Source organism: Miniopterus natalensis, chromosome 2, assembly GCF_054644295.1.
Source record: "Miniopterus natalensis isolate mMinNat1 chromosome 2, mMinNat1.hap1, whole genome shotgun sequence".
Classification (NCBI taxonomy): Eukaryota; Metazoa; Chordata; class Mammalia; order Chiroptera; family Miniopteridae; genus Miniopterus; species Miniopterus natalensis.
In genome coordinates this window covers 6572075-6584694 of record NC_142082.1, presented here as the reverse complement: position 1 = coordinate 6584694, position 12620 = coordinate 6572075, and the positions used below count along the sequence as shown (strand labels likewise).

Genomic DNA, 12620 nt, shown 5'->3' with positions numbered 1-12620 from the left:
CAACTGGTGGCCTCCAGCATATACCCCTACTGGGGCCGGGGACTGAGCCTGCAATTGAGGTGCATGCCCTTGGCAGGAATGGAACCCAGGACCCGGGCTGACACTCTAGCCACCGAGCAAAACCAGCTAGGGCCGTTGTAAATGTTTTTAAAGTACTTCTGTAGTGACAGGTCTCAAAATAGCCTTATCACACGCGCGCAAATGTACACTCAATGGGTTTATGCCTAAAACCAAAGCTGTAGCAGGTCCTCGAAAAGTCTGTTGCTAACATATTAGGTCGGCACGGAGCAGAATGTGAAACCTGAGGCCAAGCTAGCTTCGCCACGATGCAAACGGAACTTAGACCCTGGGGCTTCTCATTTCCATGAGTCCCCTCCAAGACCCCAAGTGTCATTTTGCCCTCTCTTTCAGGAAGAAGGAGCCAAAATTATAGAAGCTCCAGGATCCCTCAAAACCTGGATTCCGTTAAGACAAGTGTGGTAAAGGCCTGGGGGTGTGGTGGGAGCAGGGGGGAGGGGGTGAATGGGGTTGAAAAAGGGACTTCTGTAACACTTTCAACAATAAATTTAAAAAAGGATTATATTATTATTTTACATTATAGCAAAGTAGAATTATAATCAAAGTAGAATTCTGATGTACTTACTCAAAAAATGTCGTCCATCCAGTTTCGTCGCTTTTGGTGGCTAAGAGACCACTGTTGCCATGGTAGGTAAACAAAACTAGTTCTAGCCCTTGAGCAGTCATGCTCTTCAGACACCCGTTGGTGCCAATGGTTAGCCATATCACCTGGTTGTCCGGAGACACCACTCGAACCGGCATCCGGTTCGGGTCCCGTCTGATCCTCAGGGTATTGCCATTGCTGTCGGTCACAGCGGTGATATCATTGTCATTGCTGTAGCTGAAGTTGTAGAGATAGTCACCAGTGACTAGACTCACAGTATACTGGTGGGTGCCATTGATGTCAAAGATATAGAGCTCTTGGTCAGTAGGAGAGGCAACTTCATAAAAGTTCATCGAGTTAAGTAAAGGCTTATTCTTGGACACAGCCCGGATCCGAATGTTCCCTAGATCCGCAATATACAGGGTGCCATCTGGGGAAGCAGCGAGGGACGATGGGGCACTAAGTTTGGCATCTTTGGCGTAGCCATCGCCACTCTGGTAGCAGTCACAGTTGGCATCGTTTTTGCAGTCACACTCCGAAGGTATCCCCGCAACCAAGGAGATCTCCCCATCGGTGGTGACCTGCCTTATGCGGTTAATCTTCTTTTCATCGGTTTCCGTGATGTACAGGACGCCACTGTAGGACACGGCGATGGCCGTGGCGGATTCCAGCGTGGTCTGGACCGCGTGCTTCCCCACGGAGTACTCCACGCCCGGAACCTGGCAGTGCATGGGCCGCCCGGCGGCGATGCGCACCTGGCGGTTTTCCGTGATCTGTAGAACTACGTTGTTATCCAGCACGTAAATGGAGTTGTCCATGGGGTTAATGGCGAGGTCCGTGGGCCACTCCAGACGCACCTTAACAGAAGGAAACGGTCTGGTTAGTCAGCGACTGCACGGCAGTTAATCTGCCAGAGAGTAAATTAGACCATTTGGGGAAATAACCCTTAATTTGATAAACTGTTTTAAAATTGTCTTTTGAATAGCTACAGAAAAATAAACTTGGAAAGGTTGAGTGAAAACAAATGTAGGAAACAGCATTTTATTTAAAGAATGCAGCTTACTGAAATGTTTGCAAGTTATAGCCAAATAGCTAATGAGCCTCTAAGTAGTGAGTTAGCAGATATCAATGAGTTATGGACACATATGTCCCTTTAGCAGTAATAACCACCAAATGCCAGGGCATTCGACGTTGTAAATACATCCAGGTTCTGTTGTGTTTTCAATAAGGTCCATAGTAAAGTTCCTAATTCTAAATGTAAGTCCCTTGGGACTAATCATAGTGGGTTCTTGCTACTACCTAAGGAGCTCATGCAATCAAAAGATTAGAGATTTAAGAGGTTTTGTTCCTTCTGGAGTCTCTGCATGCTGCTACTTTACTGGTATTTTATTATCAATGCTTAGCATTTCCTGCAGATAATTGTTCTGTATCTCACTGAATTCATCAAATGCAGAACTACAGAATAACTTTTTACTTATTACACTGAAATGGGACAGCTTTATCACAAATACTGCCACCCATGATACATGCAGTTTGATATGGCGCCATCAGAGTCTACTGACACAGCAAATCAGGCCACTTAGAAGAAAACCAAATCATTGGCTGACTATGTTAACCACCTGGCTGATGTGCATGCTCGTGTCACAGGTTAAAGGTCTGGCTGACGTCAGATCATTGGAGCCCAGGAGAGTCGAGATGATTCCATTTTGATCAACTTTTCTGATCATGGTTCCATCAACGAAGTAGATTAATCCATTCTTATCAATTGCCATTCCTTGATCCAAGAGAAGCAAGTGTTAAGTTTTCAAAAATGATTACTTTGATTCAACTTCTAGGCCCATCACTAAACCCAACATTTAACCCCAGTGATAACACTGGAGATAGGTAGCAGGGAGGACTGTGGACTGCAAACACATTAGGAAAAACCCAACACAGGCTTTCACAAGACAAATAAATGTAAAATGTAATAAAGAAAAACCCAACTTTGTAAGAATGCCCACTCTGTGTGTGAATCATATACCTAGTCCTTGTGTATTAAATATAAAACTGTAATATGTGTATATTATTGTTGTCTATAAATTATAGAAATAGGTCAAATTCTGTTACACTGAGCTTAGAGCAACTAGCATATTCCATCAAAAATAGATCTAAGCTAAGGTTAGTGTTCTGTTGACCTTGTTACAATGAAATCTGCTATTATAAATAATTCAGTACAACAAATACTTTTTTCTAGACCTTGTTCACAAAATAGTTGCTAGCTATAATGAAAAAAAATAAAGCCCTCAACCAAAACACACTGTAATATGAATGGCATAATACATGAGCAAGGATCAGTCCCAACTGGTTTCAAAGCTAGAAACCTTCATCACATGGAATTTCAGCCCTTGTTACCTCCAGAAATTCCTCCCAGCAGCAGTTTTTCCCATGGCATAGAAACAAAAGCCTAATGGCTCCAAACTGGGTGAGGGCTACTGGGGTTGCTTAGCGGTAGTTTTCAGAGGCCTGGGACTCACTCATGACAAAGAAATGCCAGGACAATGAAATAATTTGGGATCTTCTTTGATGTTTAACAGGATGTGACCTGAATAACATGGAGTAGCTGCTTTATTCTTCGAAATGTTGAAAAAAAAATGGTATGACAATAAAAAATGCCAAGAACCTAATATTTACTGTAAAATCAACTTAGGATTCTAGCAGTTTCATGCTAAAGGGCTTTTAAAAACACTACATGTGCAATAGCTTTCCAGAACACAGCTGGGGATAAAACGTCAGACTCAGCATAAAATACAACCAGGCACTAAAAGGATTTCCCACCCCCCCTTTTTTTTTTTTTAAAGAGATAGACAGAACTCCCCAAATTGGTAAATGTCAGTACCTTTGGGACTCATGAGGGTTGCTTCCACAGCCTTCCCCCCATCCCCACATCTAGCTTCATCGAATGGCAGGCACTGCTCCCCTGTCCCCGCAACCACTTCGGCATTTTTCGTCAAGTCCTTTGCCCCCGTAAGCGACTTTGGGCGATAAATTCTGCGAGTGTTAGTGTCCGAAACATACAAGTCTCCTGTGACGGGGTCGGTCGCTAGGTAGTATCTATGAGCTGGGTTGCTGCTGTAAGAAAGGATCACACATGAATGCCACAAGGGAGTTACTCCTGATACACAGAGAAAGTAATAAGCTAATCAGAGAAAGGCAAATATCACATGATCTCACTTATCTGTGGAATCTAATGAACAGAATGAATTGACCAACAAAGACAGACCCGAGGATAGAGGCATGGAACAGAATGACTTAACTCGGGGGGTGTGGGGGACAAGAAGAGATAAACCAAAGAACTTATATGCATATATGCCCAGCCCATGGATACAGACAATAGTGTGGGGAAGGCCTGAGGGGGGTGTGGGCTGGGTGGAGGGGGGCAATGGGGGGAGAAATGGGGGACACCTGTAATATTGTCAACAATAAAAATATAGCCTGGCTGGGCGTGGCTCAGCAGTTGAGCATTGACCTAGGATCCAGGAGACTGCGGTTCGATTCCCGGTCAGGGCACATGCCCGGTTGTGGGCTTGATCTCCAGTGGGGGGCGTGCAGGAGGCAGTCGATCAATGACTCTCATCATTGATGTTTCTATCTCTCTCTCTCTCCCTCTCCCTTCCTCTCTCTGAAATCAATAAAGATACATTTAAAAAACATAAACAGAAAACAAAACAACAAAAATACATATATATATAAAAGCAAAACAGAGCTCATCATGAGAAACACTGTAACCTGCAATTCATTACCAAGGACTGGAAGGTGAATAGTGTACTCGATGTGACCAAGGAGAGACTTGAAAGATTGATAGCAATCTCTGATATGACTGTTCCTTCCTTACTTGTTGCTAAGGATTTATTAAAATAGCCATTCTCTCTCTCCCTCCCTCTCTCCACACACACACACAATTATATGCTTGTTTCCATTTATTCTATGTGTGCCTATCTAAAATATGTGGTATAAATCTAACTATATGACAATATTTATTCTAAATAAGGGTATACCAGCTTTCTCATTACTCGTTAGGTTTTAATGAAGCAATTCTCATTGCTCTTCCTTTTAAATGGTGAGCACAGGTACTTTATCGCTCCCATAAGATTCCATTGTTAAAATAACAGGTCTGGTTTCCACTAGTGATTCCCACACTGGTGGGGGTGCTCTGAAGGCCACACAGGGAGTCTGTAGAGACCTGCTGGATGTGATGACAGTGTACAGAGAAGTATGGAGAACACAAAGGCCAACTCCTTCAGCTCTGAGGTCTCCTTTCTAGTCTTTCGTATCTTCCAGGGACAAGGGACAGACGGGAGCAAGAGGCCTCGCGTGTGTAAATGCGAGTGACAGTGGGAGGGGAGAAGGGGAAGGAGGAACTCGTAAAGAGATGCGAGTGATCTGAAACAGAGACATTTCAGAGCTCCTGGGTTATACCAAACGATCAACTTGCCACGCTAAGTGTTATGATACAATTTTTGTATGTTGATGCCTGGAATTTTAAATGCAGCAAGACATAACGTGCTTCTTAATGTGGTAGTTTACTGCTCTGTAACAAAGTGAAAAGCCCCATAGAGATATAAACACTCAGAACAATTTTGCAGAGGTTCCCCCTCTCCCGCCCAGAAACAGTCTGATAGGGACAGCCTGGGTCTTTCAGGTGCACAGAGCAGGTGGCAGAGCTGCAACTCAGTCAAGTTGGGTCCATTTAGAAAGACTTGACATTGAGAGATTTGCTAGTAGCCCCTATCTCCCTGATTATGTACTAATTATGAGGAGCTGTATAGTTGTTATGAATGTGTGCGTGCGTGCACACACACACACGTTTTGACTTTCCTGGCAGGTGTATGCTGTGAGCGTGACTTCTGGATCAGGTTGCCTGGGCTTGAACCCTCACTTTGTCCCTATGGTCTTAATCAGACACAGATCCAGTGGTAAATGCAGACTGGATGTGCCCATTTATTCTGCCATAATTCAACCTCTTACACTAGAGAAACAACAGCAAAGAACAAGCTATATAATAGATATTATTAGCACTTCTATCTTTTTGGTTGGAAATTGTGTATATAGCCTTCAGAACACATTTGAAGAAGTACAAATTATACTTATATGTAAAAGCAAACTATCTGTTTTCTGGCTACAAAAAGACTGTTGAGATTATTGAAAGCAGGGCTTTGGGGTGTGATATTTCTGTCCCTGCTTGATTTTTTTAAAAATATGAAGTCAATAAAAAGTGCTGAATCAAGTTCTTATAATTTGTATCTAAACTTTAATTGACTTAAATTCACAGACCTGTGACCGACATTGCCTTTGATTTTTTAATTGGTAATATAAAATTCACAGAGTTGATTTTTAGTCCTACATGTTGAAATGCCCCTTGGCTGGTATCAGTTAATTAATTCAAGTTCCTTTATTTGGTAATTTTTAAGAAGTGGAATAGGGGTGAGTTAAAATTTACTATCTACAATGGAGTTTGCTGGCAAACAAATACCATAAGCATTGTAGGAGAAATTTTAGCATATCTAAGAGAATCGTATTTTTTAAGCAATTCAGAAGCTTCCATTTATATAAAAAATTTAACATGTTCACTGAGTAGTACTTATATCTATTCATTAAAGTATAGCTAGGGACTTTTATTTGATACAATATCCTGGCAGTACTTATTCACTTTGGTATGACAGAAGATTCCAAATTTTGAAATAACAAGATTGTATTTTTATATTTATCATTTAACATTTTTATTAATTAGCACCCCCATTAGTCCAATTAATGAGACTGTTGCTAGTAATATGAAGCATCGTGAGGACCAGAAGCATGCGCTTTTATATTTTACTTAATCATTAACTGACTACACTGTTCATTTTTATAGATGTTGACACATTTTTCAATTTATTTTTCTTCCTCTCACCTACCCTTAAGTTTTTCATGACTTTTACACCAGCCAGGAAAGTGGGGGTGGCGGGGGAGTAAGCCAGGCAGGATCCCACCAGGCAGTGTCCTATCAGCTATGAAAGGAAAAGGGTCTAGGTAGGCAAACAGGAGGAAGCATCTGGAAAGAATTGTAATCTTTAAAGCTAAGTTAAGGAGCTCCAATGAGCTAAAATATCTTGGCTTTGATTAACTAATTAATTAAATATCAATTCTGATTAATTAGTTATTAATCAAATGGCATCCTTATTTTTGTCAATGCTTTTGTCATCTGATGACTTGGGCTCAAAAGTAAAACACCTTGGATATTTTCCACATCTCTGTTCCTTATCGCCCATACACAGTGCGTCCACCCCCTGATTTTCTTTATTTCATGGTTCATTTCCTTCATTGACAGCCATACTATTTTAGGCACCTAGCCTCTCATGGTTTTCTAACTCAGCGTCAAGCCGCTCTGAACACTGACACCAGATTAATCTTCCTGAAAGGCCACTTGAGTACGCCGCCATCTGTTCAAGATCAGGGGAGGGCTCCCCGCTGTCTGCTACCCTATCAGAGAGGAGCAACCCCTTAGAGCACGCAGGGCCTCAGCACTCTCCCTTCCCCGCCTCTCCACCTGTATCCCTCATCATTACCAGCGTGAGTCCCCTGCGCAGATTCAAGAGGCCTGAGCCCTCTCCCAACGTGTCCTGTTTATCTCCTTCCCAGAACCCAATAACTGTACTTGCTCTCTATTCTTACTTCGTGACTGCCCCCCTTCTTCTGGTTGTTCCATTTACGCAGACTTCATTTTTTTGACCTATGTCAAATACCAACCCTTCAAGGAAACTTCCCTACCATACGCCCATCTCCCAGTGAGAGAGAGAGAGAGAGAGAGAAACATCGATGTGAGAGACGCACATGGATCAGCTGTCTCGGGGTTGGGAGCAAACCTGAAACCCAGGTACTGCAACCCAGGCACGTGCCCTTGACCGGAAATCGAACCCATGACCCTTGGGTGCACGGGCTGATGCTCCAACCACTGAGCCACACTGGCCATGGCTGTTCCATATGTCTTCTGTTTCCGCCACTAGACTGTGAGCTCCGAGAGCATGGCCTTCCGCTTCTACTATTTGTCAGAGTGTTAAGCGATCAGTTAACATCAATTTAATAAAGATAAACATCATATAAAACTCCAACAGTGCATTTTACATGCATGGCCCATGAAGGAAATAGATGCAGGAGCACAAGTGTAGTCACCACACGTGCAGAGGAGAGGGTCGAGGGGAGTCATGAGAGGAGGATTCCCATGAGTATCACCGCCAGGCACCCCGAGTTAGTGCATAAGGAGCTCATTTTATAAAGTACGTTAATAATAATGTAGCTCGAACCGCATAGATTTTTTTCCCCCAGAGGAAGAGATTATAGTGCAAATTAATTTGTCAAGTGATTATGAAATAAATCTAGCATTTTGAATAGCCGGGAAATGACCCCCTTCTTCTGGTTGTTCCATAGAAACGTAGGCATTTGGACGATTAAAAACGGGCTGTGGTGCAGTGGAAAGAACATGCTTTTTGCAGTGGGTCACATCTCTGCTCCCCACTTCTTAGTTCTGTGCCTTGGGGAAGACAGGCAGCCTCCCTGCGCCTCAGAGACCTCACGTGTGACCCCGAGGACTGAGGCGTGGCTCTGCAGCGGCACGTGTGCAGAAGCTGGCACGTGCCTGGCATGCAACAGGCCAGCTGTTAAAAGGTAGCTGCTTAGATCCTTGGTTCTGTACTGCCTCCGGCAAGCTCACATTTAGTTGGAGAGCAAGCCCGTGGGTCTTTCCTCTTTCCTCCAGTTACCAGGGAGGCAAGGCCAGAAAACCTGTGATACTCTGCTGTGGTTTCTAACAGCAGCGTTTTGCATGCTCAGTACTTGGGAGAAGTTTCGCGTTAATATCAGCACGTGACTGAGCTACCGCCTGATGGTTGCAGATCAATAGGGGATCTGGAGAAAAGGTCATGGGACCATGCCTGGTCACGCTGAGATGTGATCGCTACACATTTTCAGTAGAGCTCTGGCTTATTTCCTAGTTGTCAACCTCTACACAATAGTTTAAATGGGTTACGTGGACTTATCCACCCCAAGGATCGCACATAAATTACTGCAAATGTTTCCACCCGATGCTTTTTGCTAGTCTTATTTTAAAACATGTTTTTGTCCCTGTTCTGCTGCCTGGAGGAAAGTTTTCAGTCGCAAGTGTCCACGTATGAGCTCTTCCCACATCTTCTCCAGTTAAGTGTCCCCAGCAAACAACCCAAGAAACTTCTGAGCCTGTGTTTGCTTCCACTATATCCATCCTGGGCTTCGAAGAAAGTCTTTTCCTCCGTGAGTACGTCAACGAAAACATGACTTCTTCAAACTGGGCTCTGGCAACTCTCTCAAGTTAGGGAAATATAAACTACGGCCGTGATGCAGGTACCAGGTTAGTAAGGCTAAGCCTTAGCGCCCCTAGCTTGTATGACTTCCTTCCAAGCCCAGGGACGGCTCTGGCAACAGGCCCACACGGTCTTCTGCTTTTAAGAACTTGCCAAAGTAAAATATTTTAAGATTCTTTTTCTTGAAAAGAGTCCCCTACACTGAATAAGCTTTCGGCCTAATAAACCAGGATGGGCCCTGGCTGTGGGTCAAACAAACTCTCCTTACACTCTCCTACTGTGCTTCCCTATTTTGTTCTTTCAGTGTGGCTTAGACGATGTGAGTCAGTAGCTGAAGTTTAGATATTTTTTTTTGTTATATGAAGATGTTCATTACAGTAATTTTTGGTAACAAAATTTATTTAATTAATCAACCTGAAAATACTTTTCAGATTACTTTGCAGAATATAATTTGCAATATATCGCATAATGCTAGTTCATCAAGCAGTTTTAATGCCTTCGACGGTGTGTGACACTGAGTTTCCTCTCTCAGGATGAGATGTTCTTAGAAAATGAAGTCAGAGCATCACATTGAAATGTAAAAAGATTTGAAATATATAATAACCTTTACGCAAGATGCTTACCTATGTCTAAAATCTTTATTTCTTGGTGGAAGCAGATAAAAGAGGTGAAGAAAGAACAGTTAGAAATGGTTTCTAAAATATAATGAGTTGAATGCTGAGATTTTAATTATTTGGATGGAAAATTGCCAACTTAAGCAGAAATAACATGGAAATAAATTTTGTAGGTCAAGGCCTATCAAATAAATTACAGAACAGAATGATTTTGATAATCACACTTGAACAGAGCAAAGACAACAATTTCTTACTTTAACTATTGACCTTATGGCTAATAATGTAGGAAAATAATTGTAGGAAATAATTTATGCCTTAATTTCAACCACTGTGAAATAAAAGAGTAACTACATATATCACAAAGTTATTCTAAAGACAACTAAAGAGATTTAAAAATCATCATTCTCTCCTGTGAATAGAAAATTCACTGGATTCACCAGTGAGACCTTTCATATATTAGGTGACTTTATACCTGTTTATGTATTTACGCCAAAATATATACATGTTGTGCTTTTCCTAACTAACCAAGAATCCAAATCCTTTCTAGAGAAAATCTGAAACATTGGGAAGGCACATTTAAATAAATAAATTAGGACATTAAATTTAATACACATATATTTTTACAAAGGCATGTTTAGCTTTCATTAAAATCCCAAACAAAGGAAAGACATACCTTAGTTCTAGAACACTGGTTACGTTTCCGGAAGGGAATATCCGGCGAACATAGTTGAAATCCCCCACATACAGGCTGCCGTCGATCCCACAAGCCAATGCCACCGGGGCCAACAGTTTATTACCATCCGCCTGACCGTTGCAGCTCGGGCACGAGATGCTGCGCCTCCGTCCGTTGCCCATGATGCTGCTGACAACTGGGGGCTGCTGGGAGATGAACTGGTTTTCCCCGTTTCCCTTGTACAGTATACCTAGAAGAAATAAAACGCATTGTTCTTACAACCAAAAGTGCAGAGATGAAAGCAAAGAGGCTCATATAAATCTAACTATAATCCAGTGCCATTTAGGTTGGGATTGGAAAAACTTTTACTTAAAGTTCTATTGGAAAGAACTCCATTCAGTTACCTCGGGTACAATATCATATTACAAAAGACACAGGATATACATGAAACAATGCTGTCTACTGGAAATTTAAAGAATGTCTGGTGAAAGAAACAAAGGACTAACAAGAAAAAGGAAAAACCCGAATTCTCAGTATCAGTGATTCTCAAACTTGGCTACACATTGGCACTGACTGGGGAGCCGTTAAAATACCAATGCTTGGATCTCACCCAGGAGATTCTGATTTAATTGGTGTGGGTGTAGCCTTGGCATTGAGATTTTAGAAAACTACAGAAAATCCTAAGGTGCAACCAAGTTTGAGACCCATGTTCTACAGAATGTCCTTTAGGGGATAACAAGTTTACCTAATGGTGAAATGATGTTGAAAATATTATGTTGAACCAATTATTAAATATGTGCACCATAATATGAATTTCTTCCTTTAGAGTTTATCATTGGTATGTATGTATGTATGTATTTATTTATATTTATTTCATTTTTTAAGAGGTAGGGAGGGAGAGGGAGAGAGAAACATCGATTTGCTGTTCCACTTATTTCTGCATCACTGGCTGATTCTTATACGTGCCCTGACCAGGGACTGAACTTGCAACCTTAGCGTATCAGAACGATGTTCTAACCATCTGAGCTATCCAGCCAGGCAGGACCCATCACTGGTCTTTTAAAGTTAAAAATACTTTATGGAAAACAAAGTCAAAAAGTGTATAGCGAACCTCCAATGTTCTAGTACACTGTCAAAGAATATTCTTCGTGTTTATCCTCCTGTCTGATACAGGAAGGCATACACCTACAGTTATTCAAAATTTCAAACAAAGCTGTTGTGGAAGGGAAATTTATTATTTAAAGTGGATTCTCCTTTATGTATGAAAATGCCAATAATTTTAAGACGACAAAATGCCGATCTGCTCCTTTATGGTCTTCAACGAAAATCTGAGAAAAAGTCCCAAGTGACTATTAAATATTTTCGTAGTTAGAAAGTAGATTTGAGTTGAGCTTCTAATTTTATTGATTTATCATGATTCTATATAAATCAAGGGTTCCACTTCTGTCCGAGGCACAGTGCATGGCCAGCTGTCCTTGCTCCGTACACATTTCATGGTCCTTCTCAACCTGTCATCTGTATAAACCACCTGCTGCTCTGACTTTGGAGCTGTACATGTTATACTCACTGAATGTTATATACATTGCGATGCGGTTCTCCAAGCCAACACTTAGATTTTTTAGCAGACAAACTATTAAAAGAATCCATCCCATGAAAGTGCAAACAGGAAACTTGAGTGTTTTTTTCCCCCTCCCACTCTTGGATAATTTTAAAGTGGAGATAAAAATAATTATGTTCCCCTTATAGCTCAGCACATTTTAAAGGTGGGTTCTAGGATTACTTTTTTAATGCTTTGCTACTTGGGTGATGTAACAATCATAGCACATTTACATAAGGAAAGCAGGAAAGAGAAAACAGGCTTATTCATATTTAAGAAAAAGTAATTTAAATAAGACTATATCATAACAACAGATAAAATGCATTTTGCTTTTGATATTCAAAGAATACATGAATGATACCTAAGATCCTTCTTTCTGTGCTTATGTTATTTGACAATTACAGAACTATAATTTCCTATAGGAGCCAGTTCTATAATTTTAATCAGAGGAATCCTAAGAGCCAGCCACGCCCTACTGCGCCCGACTAGTTCAGTCATTACCGTGAACGATTGGTCTTTCACGATTCTCTCTATTATGACAGAACAGAAAGATGAACATCAGAATATTTATTTCCATGTTCCAGGGAGCCTGCACGAGCTCCTGTCACTGTCTACAGTTTTGCCTTCCTTTCTTCCTTAATATATTGTCATAGCTCATCCACCCTGTCATGATTGCAAATAACTTTGTTTATTCAATTAGACACATGTCACTTTGAAAAGCCACTGC

The 12620-nt window shown here is 41.5% G+C and overlaps 1 protein-coding gene across 1 annotated transcript in view; it reads right to left on the bottom strand.

Annotated features, from left to right (window-relative positions):
• The window catches only part of TENM3 (teneurin transmembrane protein 3), a 539046-nt gene that overhangs the window by 35749 nt on the left and 490677 nt on the right, over positions 1–12620 (bottom strand). The window contains exons 19-22 of the mRNA XM_087814069.1: positions 10297–10546; positions 3537–3769; positions 2281–2435; positions 644–1518 (exon numbers count right to left, since the gene is read on the bottom strand). Of these exons, the coding sequence (XP_087670195.1) occupies positions 644–1518; positions 2281–2435; positions 3537–3769; positions 10297–10546 (1513 nt within the window). The remainder of the gene's footprint in view (positions 1–643; positions 1519–2280; positions 2436–3536; positions 3770–10296; positions 10547–12620) is intronic.